The sequence below is a fragment of the Amblyomma maculatum genome, chromosome 5, assembly GCF_055883805.1.
Source record: "Amblyomma maculatum isolate TAMU_Amacu chromosome 5, ASM5588380v1, whole genome shotgun sequence".
NCBI lineage: Eukaryota > Metazoa > Arthropoda > Arachnida > Ixodida > Ixodidae > Amblyomma > Amblyomma maculatum.
In genome coordinates, this window is record NC_139348.1 from 135,904,781 (window position 1) to 135,926,503 (window position 21,723).

At 43.6% G+C, this 21,723-nt stretch overlaps 1 protein-coding gene across 1 annotated transcript; it reads left to right on the forward strand.

Annotated features, from left to right (window-relative positions):
* The first annotated feature begins 2,463 nt into the window (after positions 1–2,463).
* LOC146189665 (deoxycytidylate deaminase) lies at positions 2,464–21,142 on the forward strand. Its single transcript, XM_084604433.1, has 5 exons — positions 2,464–2,643; positions 4,696–4,843; positions 8,147–8,282; positions 11,515–11,728; positions 21,012–21,142. The coding sequence occupies exons 1-5, from the start codon at positions 2,597–2,599 to the stop codon at positions 21,076–21,078; spliced, it is 612 nt and encodes a 203-aa protein (XP_084460559.1). The 5' UTR covers positions 2,464–2,596; the 3' UTR covers positions 21,079–21,142.
* The last annotated feature ends 581 nt before the right edge of the window (positions 21,143–21,723 follow it).

The window sequence follows — 21,723 nt, forward strand, 5'->3', positions numbered from 1 at the left end:
GCAGATAAAGCCAAATCGATAAGAAAGATATTTCATTCAGCGTGACATATCGAGCTTGCTCGAAACGTCAGCGGTCTGCGTTCTAAGGCGCGAGACGCTGCAATGTACAGAGTGTTTGCCCGATCTCATATGGAAGCCAGCAGCAACGTCATCCTACGGTATTTTATGACTATAGCTTTCCGAATATTTCCCGGTCTTCTAATCCGTCTACTCTTAATCCGTTCCTGCGGTTCTGTTCCTCACGATGTCCTACCAACTGACCTACAACCAAATCAAATCAAATCAAATCAAATCAAATTTTATTTCGCTCCAAAAAGTGAAGAAAGGGGGCAAAGGAAAAAAATCTGCAACAACCACGCTCACACTCTGTTAAGTTACATTCTCCTCTGTCAGCCATTAGTCATTTTCTGTAGCCATAATAAGTTTGCTCTTTTTCTTTTTTCTCGGTTAGTCACAGAGCCTACAATATTACGGGACTATACCGCCAATATTCTGGATTTGGTACTAATGTCACACCTTGATTACGTTTCGCATGCGTCAGATCTGTCCGGGATAAACAACCATTCATCTCTCAACTTTGAAAATTCAGCCCATGTTCAGGAAACAAATGGGATAGCTAAAGCAATCAGACTCTACAGCAAAGCTAACTTCGAAGGTACTAACGACGAGCTTTATCTTTTCCACGACTTCTTCCCGGATGGTTTAGAAATTCGGTCTGTAGATTAACTGGCTCAACTTTACTACCAAAGTGTATTAAATGTCTATAAAATACTTCTTTCAACTAGAATGTTCATTCATAACTTACACCTAAAAAGGGTATCTAAAAAGAAATAAATGCTTGTTCTGTAATAATACCAGTGCAGATACCCGAAAAGGGGGCTTTAGACATGTACACTTGAAAACTATTAACGCTTTTTTTCTTACTCTTTGTCATTCTTTGTTACTTGCTCCTAGTTGGTATGCTCTGGTACTGCTATTTGCCTTTGAGACCTTAGTCTAGCTGTGTCCACAAATTTTTTCCTTAGGTACTTCCTTCGTCATGTTTGATAAAAACCACCAATAGGATGCCCTCTTTTATATTCTTGCCTACTCCACTAGGCAGTTCAGACAGGCGAGCTTTTTTTTTATACAAGAAAAACAGTAACGTAGTGTGTTGGCGTGGCACACTTTAGAGCACGACTTAACTGCCCTATGCGGGCCACTGGTGGATAGCGTCTGGCGAGGAGTTTGAGCCTGTCGCATTGTACAGAGGCGTGCAACGTAGTAGAGCAGTACATCAAAACGCTAGACTGTGCTTCGGCTCAATCCACCACTGCCATCTTTCCGACGCGCCTCTGCATTGGCTTCGTAACTTTATCTTGTGACTGTGGACCGGTCAGCTATTTCTGCGTGCACGTAATGGATACTGATTTTGTCGGTTAAGGCAAAATTTTTGAAATTAAGTTCGGTGTAATTTCAGCGCCCTTTTTTTTTTTTTCTGCTTAAACCGAAAAGTTCATTATCTAGTTAAATTCTGTTAAAGGAAAATTTTTATGTTGTTAAAAAGGAATATCAGATACTTAATGTCTCCCATGAGAGTTCGAATCGAATCGATCAAATTTTATTGCGATACAAAAATATGCGAAAAGGACAGGTAAAAGATGTAAGGACAGATTGAGGGGCCCTGATCACCCTGATCTCCTAGCACACGGGGAAATATAGAAGCGTGCGGCTAAGGGAGTGCAGTATACTAGGACGAACATATACGTCAGTTATGCAGCATCACTCGAAAGGTTCCCAAATATGATAGCTGTTTTTTTTTTGTTATATTCATTTTTTTTTATTATTATTATAACCATATCGGTATAATAAAACGCTGCCTCTCAGAAGCGGTCCTCCTGTGCAACCGAAATGACTTCACGAGAAGTGGTGGACAATCGGCGGTCTTAGCAATTAACTATACAATCAAAGGTGGTCTTTACTTCTTCTTTCGCCTACGTTCCCTCCAATCCTCAACCTATGTCTTGTGCCACATTCGGCTAAAAAACAAAACAAATGAAAAACTATCGACAACAAATGTTTTGTGTTTGTTATCCTGGATGCCATAATAGTGTAAGTGCTTGAATTATCGTAAATGCCTGCTTATAGAAATTTCACTTAAGTTCTGTCAAATACTCAAAGCCTGCCGGTTGCAAGCCGCGTCAGCAAACCTAATTTCGTCCGTAACAATTATAGTGTTCTAGTAACAATTAAAAATTGCCGCGTGCCTAGTGGCCACGCAATTGGCTGAATCAGATTGGATTGCTTGCTTCGCCTAGTGTACGCTACAAATCACAAATTTTTACACTGACGGGTTACCTAAACAAATATCTAATGTTCAGACATATATATCTCATATATTTGTTTTTGTAGCAAACATTATCATATCTATATTCCTTTTTCGTGACTTGCTCTTGCTCGGCTTGCTAACGAAAAGCAGCCGGAAGTCAAGTACACGTGGTGCCGCAGCCGCAGCGGTGCGCGATTCAATCATTCAATATTCAATCATGCCGCGAAGTGTTTAACGAGGCTGTGTCCGTCCTTTTAAACATACTATATTGTTCGAGCTAAGTGCACAATGGAGTCGACGACAGATGAAGAAAAAAAGAGACTAGCAGAAGAACTGTAAGCGTCTCAGAGCTTATGTGCTGATTGCAAGTATTGTTAACAACGTGTTTTTCTTGTGACCTTGTAGATGCCATACTAATTCGTTCGCGTACACTTTTATCACGGGAGCGCGGCATACAGGAAGAATTTACTTTTTTGTGTTTACTTTCCAAGAGTCGATCTTGCTGTGCCCTCGCGATGTTGTTGCAGCGTGGTTTTACGTAAGCCGCACTTGCAACTTCGCCGACGTGGTATGTCTTTCTTGGCTATCGATTTGTATATTTATTTTCTGATGTCAGTTATTAAGTGTATCTGAATGTACACGTAGCCAGTTGCACAGCGTGACTGACTGGTTTTGCAGCGTTCCTGTTTCACTGTGATTCTTTGTTCACGCATAAAACACGAATCAATTCACTCAATATCTGTGGTGCCATCTGTCTGAAATAGTAGTTCGCCGACATGCCCGTCAAGATTACACGATTAAACAACAGCTGCGGCGCCAAGTTTCCTTGCTTGCTTTAGTCACTCTGACAGCATAGCCTTAAGATTGCAGTATCGCGATAACCTTGAAAATGAGATACATAGTATCTGGCTAGATTTGAGTGATTTTGTTTGTGCTACAGTGGTCCCAAAAAGTCACCTTCGTGGTGAGAGATGCCGTAGGGGAAGGCTTCAAATTAATTTCGGCCACCCTGGCGTATTTAACTTGCACTAGCGTCGCGGACGGCCTTTTTTCCATACCGGCCCCATCGGAATGTGACAGGCGGGGTGTCGAACTTGAGACTTTGTGTTCAGCAGCAGAATGCCATAAGCGCTTTGCCACACTGGCTACCAGTTTAAGTTATGCAACTTGCTGCCAAGTTGCGTGCTTTTAGAAGTCAGGCCCTGCCCCCCATGAAGTTGTGAACTCCAACATTCCCATTACATGTGGTATTCAGCGTTTTTCTATAAGCTTTGTTCCCTCTGTTTACATCAGAAGTTTCCTCTCAAACATTCGCATGCTACTCTTCTCTGGTCTCCATTAGAATAACGTGTTTCTACGGACAGCTTGCACTAAAGCTGCAGTAGTTGCCATATGGTGCTCCAGAAGCGGTAAGGTATAAACTTGGTTCTGTTAAATCGGATATATGGCGGCAGTATAACGTGAAAGACGTGAGCAAAAGCAATACTAGTGCTGGTTTCTTGTCAGAAGCATGGCGACTGCACACTTGTATGATCTGATTGTAGCTACCTGCTTCAACTTGCACTGCAGAAGCCACCCATAATCACACATGCAAGTCACCTGCACAGCATTGTGAGGACGATTAGACAGGTGCAGCTCCTAGTTTGCCTTCAAGCCTACACACATGTTTCGCTATGCCGCAATTTCTTGGTGTGCGGAAGATGTATGAAGTATTTTGAAATCAAGAAGTGCGATATTTCTTTCCTTGAGGTTTCCTGGTTTCTGACACAGAAAGCTAATTGCACAAAAACTTAATGTTTTAATGCCTTAATATTTTTTCATTTCTTTTATTTTTCGTCATATGGCCACAAAAAGAAAATTTGTAAACGTGTGTCACTGTAGTATAGTGATGTATCTTTTATATGACAGACATGAATATATGTAAAAAAAAAAAGGCTTTATTCTTAGAGTGATAATTTAAAAACTGTTTCTACTTTGCATAGCATAGCAGCTGAGCCATTCTTTTGCAACTCCTATAGCAGGTAATAATAAGTGACCTGTTCTTTCAGTATGCCAAGTTAGGTTTGTCATTGAGAACTTCAACTCCCAAAATGTATTGTTGCTAGTGCTGTGTGTCATAATCCCTGATGATAATGTTCAAAAAAAATTAAAAGCATGCATACAATTATGCATGAGATTTAGAATGGCATATTTTGTGTGAGCAGCAAATGTGAACTGATGTCAGGTAAAGGTCCCAGAGGTGGGTATACGCCAGTTTTCTGAGGAGATAGCATTTTTTTTTTTTAGCTTCTGCCGTGATTACCTGAGCTTGCATCTCGCAGTACTGCCTGAACTGTACCTGACATTGGTGTTTATTACATGTCTCATGCTTACGTCGAAATTTGCAGGAGTGACTGCACAGCCAGGCTTCTCAAAATTTCTGAGCCAAACTGTCGGCAACGATCCACAAAACGCAGTGACTACCTTTCATGGCAGGACTACTTCATGTCTTCAGCCTACCTGGCTGCCATGCGTAGCAAGGACCCCAACACGCAGGTATGAACACGCCTCGTGGCTTATGTTTTCCTGGGCACAAATCTATACTGCATTTGGTGCCGAAGTTCCTCAAAGGAACTGACAGTTTTTTTTCCTTGGCTAAAAGTGACTTGCTGCCCCTTTCTGGGTGTGTTAGTGTTTGTTTGGCACCAAAAGATCTATTTGATGCTAAAAAATTATATTTAAAGATGGTATATTCCATTTTGCTAGCACTTAATTTAAATCGGGGTTATCAGTAAAGCAAAGGACTTCTGATCACCATTTCAAAGTAAATTGCAGTGTAACATAGCGTCGGAAATATGCTTACAAAAACATTTCATTGACCGTTAATCATAGCCTGCCTCCTCATCACAACCTGCCTGTGAAAACTGATACTATACTTGCCGACAGCTCTCTTTTTATGACTGTGCAGTAGAGGCTAGGCAGGAATGGAAAAAGAGGGCATTTGTTCCCGTGCCTTGAAGAGTGTGCTGTTTCTTGTTGGAGCTAAGGATGCAGGACAGGAAAGTTGGGGAGAGGGTGTGCAATGTTGCTGGTCCCAAGATAGTGTTGCACTGCATGGGAACAAAGCCCTGTCTTTTTCCCCTTCCTGCCTAGTTTCTAATGCAGAGCCATAGAAAGTTGTCCATGGGCATAGCAACATCTTTATGTTATTTGTTTTCTCTCTTTCATGCATTGCATTTACATTCACAGACACAACTTGAACATCATAATGTTCTTTTATAGGAGCCAAACTTTTGCCATTAAATTTCTTGTCCTGAACATTTATATTACCCTGTCAACTCTTTGCTTCCATCATCTTGATATTTGTGTGGAGATAACATGGGGAAGGGGGGAGGGGGGGGCACCTGCACCTTTTATGGTGGAAGAGAAAAGAAGTATTTCTTTTCTAGTACTGTCTTCAACTCATTGTGAATGTTGGTGAAGGGTGCAGTTTAAGATGCAGTATGCTTACAATAATTAGCCTGTAAATGATGCGGCATCTTTCATTGCTATAGATATAAAAATAATTGTCACACTGAAATTTCAAAGTTTTGCATGGGCAATGCCTTCACTGATGCAATGATCTTCAGAGTCCTATTTCTTGTGCATCATGGCCCAGGACTGGGCCACCCTTAAGTTGTCTATGGTGTGACACTTACTAACCAGTGAACCATTTGCAAAACCAGCTTCTTTGAACTGCCAAGAGAGGGCATTGGCGACTTTACATGTGTGCTTTTTCCTGTGTTCTCTGAGCTTACTAAGTTATCTCACGGCTTCACTGGAGTAGTACTCGGCATTTGTTGCTGCACAGTTTACATGCAGGATGTGACCCACCACTAACCCATGGCACACGAAGCATGTTAATGACCAAAATCTCATCGTCGGTTTCTTGCCCTACTATATATTGTCTTATGAGCACAAATGAAATGTGCTTAATAAATAACTGCAGGCATTTAAAATCATGCTTCTGAAAAGAGAAAGTTCATTGATTTGAGCTTTGAAGCGTTGGTTTTCTGTTAAGATGGCTCTGCCACTGACTCTTGTTACGATCAGGGCAAATCGCCTGCATGGTTGTTCAGTGAAGATGGAGAAAGAGCTGAAGTGAGGAGGAGGATGCTGCGGTGGCTCAGTGGTTATGGTGCTTGACTACTGAGCCAGGCGCACCTGGTTGGATACTGGTTGCTGGAGCTGCATTTCAATGAAACTGAAAAGCAAGGCACCTGTGCACTGTCAAATGTGAGCGTGCGCTAAAGAACTCCAGATGGTTGAAACTATCCAAAGTTTTCTGCTGCGGTACCCTTCATAGCCCAGGTTGTTTTTGGACATTAAACACCGTAAACAAAACCAACGCAGACTAAGGTCTGATTAGAAAATTCTGAAAGTGGAGCTGTTGTTCTTGTGAGCAAGATGATGGCATTGTCAACATGGGTTTATGGCCATGGGCGAAGTTGGAACAATTTGAAGGTGGATTGAAGGTGCAAAACGTTATGCTTCATTGGACAACCTCAGGTCATCATCTAATGCAGCAAGTTCACGAGTATCAGCAATCTAGACTTCTAATTTTCCTGCACCCATTGCATGCAAGAAGTAAAAGTGTATGTAGTAAAAATACTATTTTCTTTGCATTACCTGCCCTGTGCATGCCCATTCCTTCTTGATTTTGACTACAATGTCATTAACCCGCATTTGTTCCCTGACCATTCCGCACACTTCCTCTCCTCTCTCTTAACCTCCTGTCTCTTGCAGAGCATATACATGAGAGAAGTCAACAGTCACTGAAACCGTGGAAAGCATAACAAGCTATTTTCTAAAGTATTTGGTGTTGATGAATGAGCCATTAATAGGATAATCATTTTATGGCTCAAGGTTAATCGATTAGAAAGTAGAAGCAAAAACAACCACATGCTGCTGGCGGGATCCGAACCGACGGCCTCTGCACGTTGCATGGGATGACGTACCAACTTACCTATGGCGGCAGCTGTCCATTCACCTTCTTGTGTATTTATGTTGCGTGTAGCCTGACCATGAGAGTAGTATTCACCAATGCCACCCATGTCTGTGGTGGCGAACACACATAATACGTCCTGTATTACTGCGGTGTGACATGGAACATAATCGAACCGGGAAGGTTGGAGCTGTGAGAGAACCCTCTTATGCTACCTGTGGCATCAAGACTGCCAGAACCGAGGTCTTCGTTATACTATAGAGCAGAGAAGGGTATGGAAATAAGAGGCTTGTTTTGACATAGATCTGAAGGAAGCTATGAGTGACTCTGCCATATGGTCCTGTGTTCAGTTTAAAAGCGGACATTGACCGACTTGGAGTTAGTCATTCTGCACAATGATTGATTAATTTGTATATTTGTTCATCAAGCATTGTGACATATTTATTTTTCTCCTGGCAAGTAAAGTGGCTGTTAAGTTCATGCCGCCTCTGCGACATTGTGGAAGCATTGTAGTGAGAGGAGAAATTTTACATTCTGCGGGTTGAACCTCATGAAGTGGCAATAGGCGAGAGGGAATGCTGAAGTGGGCCGCTACGGCTTAGTTTTAACTACCTCATCTTTTTAACATGCTCTCACATTGCTCAGCATAGAAATTTTTTTTTTATTTTGCCACGATCAAAATATTTCTGACACGACTTTGACTGACACAAAGAGAGGAGAGATTTGAAAAGTATGCTAGAAAGACAAAGCAGTTGGAAGCCTTCAAGGTGCCTTTCAATATGTAGTTTGTTGGGGGCTGTAGCTCATGTAAAACTTTTTCAGTTGTGGGCTTACTGTGTTGCATGTTTTTAATGAGTAACTTGAATGCAATGCAGGTAGGCTGCGTGATCGTCAATGAAGAAAACAGGATTGTTGGTGCAGGCTATAATGGAATGCCCAATGGACTCAGTGATGACGAGATGCCTTGGGGAAAGTCAAGTGACTCTCCAGTGAATACTAAATATCTGTACGGTGAGTGCTGCTAATGCCTAATCTCCTCCAGTTTCTCTTATTTAGTTTTTAATTGCATATGACACGTCTTCACTCAAAGTACTTTCTTAAATATGGTGAGGTGAAAAGTTGTGCTGTCTTTTTTTTGTTATTTTTTTTGTAAAGGATGTTTCAGAAGTCTACTTCCACAGTGATGGACTGTTGGGCTATTAGCTGTGTAAATTGTAATAACAATATGAAATCAGATTTTTTTAAGAACCAAGCTAGTCAGATTAGCAGGGTAATATTGGGGCCTGCAACTGAAGTTTTTGGTCGGTAGATACTAGACATAAAGCATAAAACATAACCACCTACCACGCACGCAGTGAACATGTGAACCAGCTGAGGAGGATAAAAAATGAACCAGACAGCAAAAACAAAAAATTAGCTGTGGTTTAGCTCTGGCCGTAGTTGAATTGCGAAAGCAGCGGCGGAAGTTTCTTTTGCCTGCTACATTATTCACCTAGCACGCCCTATCAGTGTAAGGTGCCACATTATTGGGGACACTTAAGCTCATCCTTTAAGGGTATGATTTGAGAGCGTAAGCTACCTGCTCACATAAAAATTCCCACTTCAACCAAGCCGCATGGACGTGCCTGCATGTTGTAGGGGTAACGAGAATGCAAACGGTTCTGGCAGGCTGATTCTGATATCACTCTTCCATACAAAAGGAGCGACCCGAGGCGTAGCTGCGGCCACCCGAGGTCTCGCTTTGGCTGTCGTAGTGTTGCTTTTGCAACAAAAAAAGGACTCTTTCCATGGCTGCAAATGTGGCTAACGCAGGACTGCTCAAGTTGTCTTGTCTAGGAGTTTCGAAACTTGTGTGTGTGAATGCCCTCGTGTCTAAGCACAGTGCTCATGATGCCAGACCATTGCAGCTAGCTGTAGTTGTGGCAGTGGGAGGCTAGAAACAATCCAAGTATGCTCGTTCAAGCACCACTTGATTAATCATAGGAATAAACTTCACTACTTGTTTCTGCATTCGTGTCGTAGTTTCAAGCTCATTGCCGTCTATCACTTTTTACTGACCTCTGCACAAATGCCCTCAACTTAGCTGGAGGATAAGAGAAGGCCACGGTCATGGCAAGCTATAGCCACCTTGTTTAAACATGAAATTCTGTGAACTTTTACAGTGGTTCTCATATTTGCCAAGCCAGTTGGCTGATGCTGTCCGAAATGTCCAACCACAGTACTGTTCTTTTTCATCAATGTCATTGACCAGTGCGTTTCTTGGAAGAACCGCACGAAGTTCATCTTTGTTGGATACCAAGGAAATATGCATGGCGGTGCTTAACTGAGTCAAGCTATAGTTGGATAAAAGGCCCTGCTTGCAATCATGTCCACTGCACAGAACCCTCTGCAGTAAAGGAATAATCTGTTGTTAAAGCCCTTAATGTTACCTGAACAAAAATAATAAACTATTCAATAAATACTATTATATCATTAATTACTGCTGGTAAAGGTAATGGCACAGTTCTGTCGGAGAGGACCAAATTGGTGCAGATAGAAGAGCTGATGCAACCAGGAATGAAGTTTGCTATAATATAAAATGAAGCTACCTTGCACTGTCAGGCATCTATTGTTCATCAACACTGACAGTCTACATATTTGGAGATCACGCAATGCCTGTTTTGTGTTTTGCAATGAGAAGAATAATGAAAATACATACTCTGAAAACGTGTACAGGTAAAATGCATTTTTGTGCATTGTTCTTTCTTCTCAAAAGGTTTACATGATCCTGGAATAACTAATTTCTGTAATTCTTGCTTTGTCTTTATATAACCATTTTTAAGTGCAGGAACTGGTCATGATCCTGACTAGGATGTGTTTGGAGGCATACATATTGTCAGCAAAATGACCTAGAGACTGTTTTGACTTTTAAGCACACTTTCTTTGCTTTTCAGAGTTAGTTGGGTTGCATTAGGTCAGGGGCAGGAAAAGCTGGAGTGTTTACTGTTTTATACAGCAACGCAGCCTTATTCATCCCTTTAATCTGCCTCTTTGCACTAAATACAAAGCACAGTACACGCGCATCTTGTGTATTGCTTCCATCAAATTGGATCAAACCCATATTGTTAAGAGCACTAATTGAATACCCTAATTACTGAATCACTTTGCGAGGCTGTACTTTGGTGCTTTTTGTACAAATATCTGTTGATGTTGTGATGCAACACTCGAAGGAGTATAGACATTAAATTTCTTTTGCATCTTTTCTTCTTCTTGTTTAGAATATGTGAGTCATTACTGGGCGTGGCTCACCAGATAGTATTTGCCTACAGTTGCTAAATAATTTATCACTGAATTTTTTCTCTCCTCTGATTCAGTTTTGTTTTCAAAAGCAAATGATGGCTGTGATGTCAAGGTTGTATATAGGTCACTTGAACAATAAAGAAACCACATTATAATCGCTCCTTCATCGTTCCGATTAACTACAATGCTAAAGACAGCCAGCTCCAACAGCTAGTATCGCAAGGGAAAAAAACAGCGAACACATCATAGTGTTTCATCTCTCATGAGACCTGTATATAAGTTTCACAATAAATTATTCAGCAGTTATCGGTGAATACTATACATGATGACCCATGTATATGTCTTATGCATAATTACTAAGAATAAGCGTGCCACCAAAAATAGTTATCTATACTGTTTTAAACATGTCATGTCATGCTTCATCAGTAAAGGTGGCTCTCCTCTTCTAACATTGTGACCTACAAAGCATTAGGAGCTTGTTGGGACAGTTTCATTCAATATCAGGTTTCTGCTATGCTGATGATGAACAAAATGTCTGTGATACTGATCATCGCCTCGGGTAAATGAGGGTAACATGTAGTTGTCTTACTCGAGTGCTTCCTTTAATTACTCTTTCACACGTTTTTATCTTTGAAGTTGTTTCTCGTCAATCATCAGCTGCCCTACCATCTGCCTTACAGCATTCTTGTGACCTATTAGATGTTGCATAATAGGGAGGGAGGCAGAATGTTAGTGTTTGTTACACAGAAGTCTCTTTTGGTGCTTGAGATAGACAGAAAAGAGAGCCCTTTATACAGTTTAGTATACAATTCGGTACTATCTACTAAAATCTTTTCATTTCCTAAAATACTATAACATGTTGACACAGTCGGTTTTCTGCTACTATCTAGTGCACTTGTTTGTTCACTGCTGTTTGCCACATATGTGCTAAGACTTTTCCTGGTTGCTCTTTTGCTCCACGCAGTGTGCCACGCAGAAATGAATGCCATTTTCAACCGTAACTGCTTTGAGCTGCGTGGTTGCACACTTTACACGACACACTTCCCTTGCAACGAGTGTGCCAAGATGATCGTCCAGTCGGGCATTCAGCAAGTGGTCTTCCTCAGCGACAAACATCCTGATGAGCCCACCTATGTGGCATCAAGGCTTATACTCACCAAGGCCGGCGTGACTTTCAGGTTAGGAGGAGCGCTGCTTCTTTATTTAACACCGAGTTTATTTGTAACGAATTTTTCATAATAATGAATTTTAAAGGAAGAATTGCTCACACACTCACAAAAAGAAAGAACAAATGTTACAACTGCTTCACTGCGTCTCATAGACAGATGACTCATCTTGTGCAAATTTCATATCCCATGAAGTGCTGCAACATATCAGCATTCAGTGAGTGGAAGAGTGCTAAAGGCTGCATTTTCAAGGCGCAAGCTTCAGAGAATCTTTTTCGCTCGGCTTCATGCAGTACAGGAAATTATTACAGTTGAATCCCGCTATAACGAAATTCACGGTGCACGAAAAAAAATTCGTTCTCGCGGAACTTCGTTATCGCAAAAATTTGACGTGAAACGCAGAAAGAATTGCCCAAGCAGCAGCAAAGGCGTTTAATGCCAAAAATCTGTAAGCTTGGTTTGCTTACGCTTCACGGCGAGCAACGCCGTCACGCGATTTTCGCACTCGGTCAGCAAACCCATTGCAACATCGTCGTCTCGGACAGCAACGAAATTCCTGATGACATCAAAAGCGTCCATCACCTGTACGGCGGTTGCCGCAGCCGGCGCTTCCTGTACGTCGTCGTCTTCTTCATCGGAAGAGTCCTTATCATTCCGGGCAGCTTTTATGATCTGCTCATCACTCACATCTTCGTGAACAACAACACAAGCGTCAGCGCCGATGTATTCGTCGAGCTCGAGATTAGGCGGCACGGTTCCTATTTCTCCCAGCGTTTTCCAGGCGGCCGCGATCCCCGGAGCCGGTGACGCCTCTTCGTCGTCGTCTGTAACGCCTGGTGTTAGGCCAGCAGAGTGTACGGGTCGACCTTCGGCAAATCCGGCGTGCCTGAAACAGTTCACAATTACTGAGCGCCCCAGTGTGCTCCAGGCAGCAGACATAATCTGCAGTGCCACGTACAAGTCCACCTTCGTGTCTCGGCCGGTTTCAGTGTTAAAAAGCAGCCGCTGAATTAACCTCCCGCGGTAAGCGCGCTTCAGGCTAAGAATCACGCCCTGATCGAGAGGCTGTAAGACAGACGTGCAATTGGGAGGGAAAAACCTCAGCTCCGTGTTAGTGAGCTTGACTTCGTCGGAGTGATGCGCTGAACAATTGTCCAAAAGCAAGCAAACTTTACGGCCCTGCCGCTTCATGTCGCGGTCGAATGCCATCATCCACTCGGTGAAAATAGCGCGGGTCATCCATGACTTGTTGTTCGCCTTGTACTGCACAGGTAGGCTACGAGTTCCCTTAAAACAGCGCGGCTTGGCACTTTTGCCTATGACTAACGGCGGACGCTTGTCCGAGCCATCCATGTTTGTGCAAAGCAGCACTGTGATGCGTTTTTTGCTGTGTTTGCCGCCGTGACAGCGCTGCCCCTTGAAGTCGAGCGTCCTAGCCGGCAACATCTCGTAGAATAGCCCGGTCTCGTCGGCATTGTAAATGTCTGCAGGCGCGAAGTTGCTTAAAATTCCGGCCATGTTACTCGCCTTCCAAGCAGCTGCTCCGTCCACGTCTGCTGACATTGACTCGCCGCACAACACTTTTCCAACGATGTTATGGCGGGCCTTGAAACGGTTTAGCCAGCCAATGCTGGCTTTAAAATCATCAATTCCAAGTAGGCATGCATAGTTCAAGGCTTTCTGCTGGACGATGCTTCCGGACAGGGGGACGTTGCTGGCTCGTGCTTCCACAAACCACGCATGCACTGCTTTGTCCAACTCTTCATGGAGGGGCCGCGTCACCTTTTTGTGCTTCGAGGATGTGCCTGAAGCAAGTGCCATTCTCACGCTGTCCTTATTGCCTAGAATCGTTGACAGCGAACTTGCAGGAATTCCGAAGTCTTCAGCAATTGCCGCTTTCTTCCTTCCGCTTTCTGCTTGGGCGATTATTTGAGCTTTTTGCTCAAGGGAAAGAGTTTTGCGTTTTTTCACTTGCGTTGCCATCGTGTCCTGCGGATGAAAACTCGTCGTTGTCGAAGAGAAAGGCAGCGAGTGAACAACGCGACCACGACACAAAGCCAAAATGGCGGAACTGCAATCACGTGATTTCATGCTTAATGTGGCTTTGGATTTGACTTGGACTTCTCGCCAATAAAACTAGTTTCGGTTAAGATTTTGAACGCGAAAATTTCGTTGAAGCGGAAACGCTCTGCAAAAATGGTTCGTTGTGCAGAGAAATTTAGGCCATTAATTCTTATAGGATACTCGCGGGGAATAAAAAAAATATTCGTTGTCGCGGAAATTTCGTTGTGGCGGTATTCGTTGTGGCGGGATTCAACTGTAGGTGCATTGACGGCTAATGTGCATAGTGAGGTGCGTTGCAGCATTTTAAAATTACATTGCCTTTGTTAAAGTTCCATGCTTTCGTGTTCAATTCTATGATGTACTTAATTTTTTTTTTTATGAACAGACAATCTCCTAGGTTCGCTGTGAAGTTGGGAAAACTGCTCTGAAACCTTGTGTTTACATGTTTTCCTATGGCCCATAACTCCAGCTTTTAACCCCAACTGGCACAACTTTTTGTGAACGCCCCGCACACTTGTAAATTGCCATGGCAACCAAGCAATCCGACTTTGAAATCATTACTGATTATCAATTAGAGGGTGGGTACAACAAGAGCACATTGCACTGTTCTCCAGGTGAGGCGCTTCCTGTAGAAAATATATAAGGATCTCTGAATAGGTTTTTTTCATTCGCTGGCCTCGTTCGGCCATGTTTTAGTGGTCGCATTAGGAACGTGTGGTGCATTCACTTCTCTGTCTTGCACATAACCATGCTATATGCTAGTAACGATAAGATAACATATAAGATGAGCACAACTGCTAACGTTTACATTGTTGCATAATATGTGCTCAGTGCCGCGAGTTCACAGACCATTACAGTGGAGGGGTTATCAGTACAATATTGACCTCAAAATACGGCGCCCACTGAAAAAAATAGAAGAGTTAAACGCTGCTGAAGCGAATATTGAGCGAAAGCAATAGCTGCGGGTGACCGAGTATTCTTCTAATTCTTCTTTATTTATTTATTTATGGTGCTGAGTTTGCCACACGGCATAAAAGGTGGTGGAAGAGTCACAGAAATGTGTGGAGTGCAGCCATGTTGCAAGAAGTCACATAAACTGTGTGCATAAATGTTGTTTGTTATCCATAAGTGGAAATGAGAGTCATTAGTCGGTGAAAGTCCAGCTTTTTGTAGAATGGTCTTGCATATATGCGAAATTCCTGGGCATGTCCATATTAGATGCCCGACAGTGATGTCGCAAGCGGGTTCTTCGCAGTGTGGGCATTTGTCGGAACTGGAATAGTAGGACTTTGCCACTGGTGTCGAACGGCGGGTGTAAGGGTCACTCTAACTCTCAGCTATCTCAGAGATACCTCCTCCATCCTTGTTAGATTGGGGGGAAGGGGGGGTACGTACACGGGGGAATTAGAGCACGTGTACGCTGCCTGAGGGATGCTGATAATGTCAAATGGGTCAGAAGTGGATCCGGTGGCAAAGAATCATGAATAGGTTGCGACACATCTGCTGCATGAGGAAGCACGTCTGCTGCTGTGGTATTCAAATTTGTGTTGTCCTGAACCCAGTGAATAATTAGTCACTGGGTAACGGTGACAAGCAACCTGGGATAAATCGAATTCTTCTTCTTCCCCAGCCCACACATAAAGCCCCGCTTTAACCAAGCCGTATGAATGTGCCTTAGTGGTCTAGAAGGGTAACGAAATGCTAAGGTCCTGGCAGGCTGATTCTAACATAAGCGTTCCATGTGAAACGAGAGACCCAACTTAGCAGCTTCTGCCACCCCACATACTATAAAGCCCCTCTTTAACCAAGCCGTATGAACGTGCCTTCTTGGGCTCTAGGAATAACGTGAATGCCAGGGTCCTGGCAGGCTGATTCTAACCTAATCGTCCCATGTGAAACAAGAGACCCAAGTTGGCAGCTCCTGCCAGCTTGGGGTCGTCTACGGGGGTCGTCTACGGGGGTCGTCTACGGGGGTCGTCTAAAGGTCAAAGGTCAATGGTGGTCACCGCCGGGCCACGCTGACGGCTCAAACTGCGAGCAGTATTTCTTTTGCAAAAAAAGAAAAAGCTTCACTTGCTGCACTGCTTGCAGAGCCAAGGTGGCTGTCAAGGCTAAAACGGCATGATGTACCCAGTAGGCAGGTATGTTCATGCTTAGTAATGGACACAGTGGAAGATTCCAGGCCCGTTTGTAGTTCTGTTGCAGCCTTGACTGTTTAGCTGATTGAATTATTCGCTTGAGGTGTCAAACAGGTAACGAAGTCCAGAAAATGAGGGGCCACAAACACTCTCTTATCTTCTTCACCAGAACCTGCTCAATTGGTGCACTGAATATTTTGATAGCTTTCTTGCTATATATATATATATATATATAAAAAGAACTCTACTCATAAAACTTAAAACTATCATGGGAGCCTCACTACAACAGTCTGACTGTTGTTCTGATGGCACTTGGAAGTGGTCTGTACATCAATAAGATGGAAACTTGGGTTTGTTGGTTAGTGCAACCTTTGACGGGGACAGAAAACGAGAGGAGGACGCACACACACAATGCTAACTTCCAACGACTTTATTGCGAATAAACACATATGTATATACACGCAGCATTGCCATGATATCACCAAACGTACATGATATCATTGGGCCAGAAGGCAAGTAAATTCTTTTTTGGCCATTGTTTGTCTAAAAAATAAATTGCTTACTTTTGATTCCAACGATACCAGAAATTTCTGGTGATGTCACGGCAAAGCTGTGTGTACGTATAGATGTGTTTCTTCACAATAAAGTTGTTGGAATTTAGTGTTGTGCGTGCATCCTCTTTTCGTTCTCTGTCCCCGTCGTGGGTTACACGACAACGAGGCTTAAATGGCCTGTAAACTTGTGGCAAGGACTGCAGACTCTCACAATCTACTCTTAACTCCGAAGACACTGATGCCTTTAGTGTCAGCACTGCAAAAGCAAGCAGCGTACCACTTCCCCTGATGAACTTTCAGTGCCCACGAGAATTGTATCAGCAAGATTTCACTGTACTTGTCCGGGTAAACGTTCCAGTAAATTGTTGGCTGTGGGTACATATTCACCTGATATTGGCACCAGGTATCGGGCATATGCTGGCTCTTTAGTTAGGGTTTTGTTGCTGGCGGGATATTGTTTATAGGTGAGCCAATAGGCTTGCGTAAGTTCCTGGTATGTCATCAGTCTTCTCCTGCTGCCTGCTACTCTAGCTCTCGGGCGGTGTAATGGGTGGAAGCATTGATTGACTGGTAGAGAAGAATGGGCAGGTGTCCAGGTGATACTGACTGTATAAAACTTGAAATTTCTCCAACCAACACTTTTATTTTATAAAACCCGACGTTTCGGAGCCGGCTCGGCTCCTTCTTCAGGGGTGCATGACGCGGGGCTGCGTGCAGCTATAAGTAAAGGAATGGTCGAGGGGGAGAAGAAGGTGGGGGGGGGGGGGGGGAGAATGGGGAGGGGGTGAGATGTGTGTGAAAGAAATGAGAAAGAAGGAGGGGGGTTTAGACGAGTGAGGGTGCCGCAGGTGCAGGTGTGCTCGCTGGCGACTTTTTTCTTTTCTTCTGTGAAGTGGCCAGGAGAGAGCGAAGACCTTGCAAGTATACAGCAGGGAGGTTGCCTATTGTCCGGTTGATGTTATTTGCGGTCGACTGTATGTGCCATGACTCGAGGAGGCGTCTTTTGCGGTAATTGGTCTCAGTCTCCAGGATGGAAGTTTCTTTGAAATTTATTCTGTGGTCGGAATCTTCTGAATGTTCAGCTACGGGGTTGCGTTCTCTTGAAAAATTTCGTACATCGTTCTTGTGTTGCCGAATTCTTTCTTTTAGGTTTTTTGTTTCGCCAATGTAGCTAGCATCACAGTTGGCGCAGGGAATTTTGTAGACAATGCCTTGGGCTCTTTCTCTTGGTGGTCGATCTTTGGGGAAGGGTAGCAGGCTCCCCAAAGTGTTTGAAGGCTTGTGCGCCACTCGAATTCCCTCTTTTCTTAGAATACGGGCGATGGTTTCGCTGGCGCCTCGGACATAGGGGACAGTGACATACTTTTGAGATGTAGTTGTTTGCTGCTGGTTATTTTCTTCCCGGGGCCTGTCGTTGCGTTTTTGGCGGCGAATGATTTTCCGGATAAATTTTTTTGGGTAGCCGTTCATGGTTAGTTCCTTGAATATTAAGCGTTTTTCGTTTGCTTTGTCGGGCTCTGTGGTGCAATGTGTTTTCACTCTTTGTAATAAGGTCTTTACAACTGACGCTTTATGGCTTGTCGGGTGATTCGAAGTGAAATGCAGATATCGCCCTGTGTGGGTGGGTTTTCGGTATACGGAGAATCGCAGACGGTTGTTTTTTCGGGTCACCAGAACGTCCAGAACCCTAGAAATGGAGAAGCGAGGCGCCCTGCCGTTTTTGGACGTTCTGGTGACCCGAAAAAACAACCGTCTGCGATTCTCCGTATACCGAAAACAGTTAGCATGGTGTGTCCTTGCTGTATCGCCACCCAAAGTTCCTGCCTTTAGGTGTTTCTCTCTGATACCTCCTTGCAGCAGGGGCAGCTTTCAAATCTCCTATGAAATAACAAGGGTTTTCTTTTTGGATTGGAGTGTTGCGGAAGAAGGATTGAAAGTGAAAGCGATATTGCTTAAATTTATGATTGCTGTACATGTTGAGTACGAAGAGGCCACATTCGTGGCTTCTGCACGGGATAATCTCTTAGCAGAATGTAGTCAATTTAATATTTGTACAATTTCACATTGAACAGCAGTCTAATTCGAATGTACAAGAATGTCTGTGCTTCTATCTTGGCCCGCTCTGAAACAGGTTTTGTATTTTGAGAAACTAGGTGTCCCTCGATTTCGTACAGGCATATGGCTTTGGGTATGTCTTGTTGAAGGTTCCTCCATTTCTGTTCTACAATTCACTTTCTGAGTTCAGTAGAATTCTGCACTAAAACCGTTTTGTAAAAATGCTCCCTGCACCCTATTTTCAAGGCTTTCAACCTTCAAGCTGAAAAGGTTGCTTTGTGCCGGGTATTCCAGAGATGTCAATCACAAATGGCCTTCTCAAGAGGATGTTTTTGCACACGGACGGAAGGCAGAGAGTAGTGATGATGCCTCATGTTCACGAGTCTCTGCATCAGTTTAGGAAACCAAACTGACAGTTAAGATACTTTTTAACTTGAAATTAGAGCATAGCTCTTTACGTTGCAGAAAAGCTGCCGTCGTTTTGCATCCATTCTGTCCCTGTCCACAGTCCTGGTTTAGCAGTTTCACCTAGTGGAAAGGCTAAGAGAGGGTGCTAAGAAATTTGAAAATACATATAAGAGAAAAGACTATGATAGTGTCCTTGCTAGTCACTAGTTCAGAGAAACCTTCGTATCTAAATGGATTGCTAGACTTGTAGAGGATTACATGAGCATGACTTTTGCATTCTCTCGAATAAAAACCTGGCATTGTTGTGCACATATGAACGATTCCTTTACCTTAGACAGCTTATGCATTCTCAAAACTAGTCACATTGACGCTGTTGAAATTGTTGGAAGTTTATTGCTGGGCCCTTTCATAGCTTTTTTCTTCGTTATAACCTAGACCTCTTTTTGGATATTACTCAAGACTATTGTGCCATAGGTGGCATGGGAAGGTCATTAGTATTTTCCCCATTTATTTTCCTTGCTGGCCTGAGTGACTTCACTATGGAACCCCTCCATAGTAAAGTCACTCAGGCCATCTAGATGATTGGTGATGGCATGGCTGCAGGGATACTGCCCAGCAGTTAACTAGCCAGTTACTAAACAATATCGTGTTTGTTTATAAAAGTAACACTCAGAAGTATCTTCCATCTTTGTCTTGTCATCTCTTTACGTGATACTAGTAGTTTTTCTTTTTTTCAGTTACCACATTTTCAGTGTCATTTGCATCTTGTAGAATTTTACCACATTAGCATGAATTCAAGTTGGCGGCTGATATAATGAGTCTAATTTCATGCGAAAATCAAATTCTTGCATGGACTGTTGTGCCGGTGGGGTTATCACACAGTATCCCATGATCAACAGGATTGTTGTGCCAAGGAGTTGTTTGCGTAGCGCTTGTCACCCGTTTTGTGAACGAGGGCTGTCAGCTCCCTGGGCAGTAGCGATGAATCCGAGTCGGCGCTGGTGAGATGAAGAAAAGGCTTTATACACTATTTACAGGCATTTACACAATGACATCGGCTCTGGGGCCGAAAGCTATCATAGCCATACGCGACTGTTCTCGCGCAGCGACGGCCAGGGAGATTCCGCCGCGTCCACTCTCTCAGGGGGCGAACTGCTCCCAATGGGTGCTAGGGACGAATTCACACTCGGAGTCTCTGACGGAAGCACTTGAGTCTTCGTAAATCGAAAATCCGTTGACACTCAATTGGTCCAATCTGACGGCAGCACTTTCGCAGGGCCAATGGGAGAGCTTGCTGCGCCCTTGCTTCAAATATGCCGTGAGGCGAGAAGGGGTCCACCGCCAGGGCCACGGCGCCGAGCTGTCTGGATGCTCAGCTCATGTTCAAACACTTCGCTTCTCTCCCCTTGGCAAGGCTCGTCTCCAGTGCACCGGTGCTTTGCAGAGCAGTATCCAGATTTTGTGAAGGAAGCGTTTGCCGGAGATGTTTGGCGTCCGGCTGAATATCTGGGCGGCTTTGGCCGGGCACAACAGGACACAGCATCGTCTTCCTTGGTTTCAATATTTAAGATGCAGTCATTACTTTCTGACCAGCCCGCGCTATATATACGTTCGTAGCCATTTTAATCTTTTTTTCCCTCTATGCACTTCAGCCCCAATGCCTTTGCGAAATTGGCTTTTTCTCACAGCCAAGAGCATGGTGGCTGTGCCGCCTCATAGAGCTCTGTTTGCTTGTCTTCGGGTCCGATTTGCTTCCCCCTCCCCACTGCTTTCTCCGTTTTTGCCCCGAGACCCTATACTATGCGTGTGCTGCGATGTCATTATTGAGAGGAAAGTATGGTGAGATGTTGTTGCTTACTACTATAAGCCTTTCTCAGTAATGATGTCGTCAGTATAAGCGAATAGAAGAAAATAATGCAAAATCATCTGTAGAAAGCAAAATTGCAGTTTCACTTTCTGATATCCAAGTACTGTAATGCAGTTCTACTGCACATTTACTGCAAGTTAAAGTTTTTTTTTTATATGCATTTTGTTCACCTTTGGTAAGCGCTCACATTTAAATTCATTTGTTTTCAGGCGGCACATACCCGAGACAAAGAAGATTGTTATTGACTTTGAACAGCTAGCTGCCTTCAAGATCTGACTGCTCTGCTGTGTTATCAGAAGCACCATGAGATTTTATTCATAGTAAACACCTGTCAAAAATACTCTTGTGTTCACATATCTTTTTCCTTTTTCTTTTTCGAGGAGCACAACCATATTCGACTGAAGAAGAAATTGGCGGGTGATTATACGCTCTAATTTGACAAGCCTGCATTAGCAGTACTAGTTGCACACTTCGCTTTTACACTGATCTTTTCCCCTTATCTTCTCTAAATTTTGTTTTGCCATTGTTTTCCTGTTCCGGCACAGCATGGGCTTCTGGAGGATAAGGATGGGCGGTTGAGTGGACTCTTGGTGGAAGATGCATTTTCTTCATTGGGATTCCTGGAGGTACATATAACGAAGTGTGGAGGATTCACTCCCACGCACCTACACAGATCATTTATACTGCTAATGTGGCAAAACACTTTGCAATGTTTAGTTTATGCTGAGTAAATCGCTAAGGCAGGCGGGATCGTGGCATCACGTTTCTTAGTGCACTGGGGTGCAGTCCCGTAATACCCACGTTTAACATGCCACGAGATGAAGACCTCAACACCGTGTCACGCTCTTTAATGGCCTCTTCAATTAGGCAAGCTTAGAGCAGTATCGAGCAGCTTAGGACTATCTCTGGACCAGAAGCGTC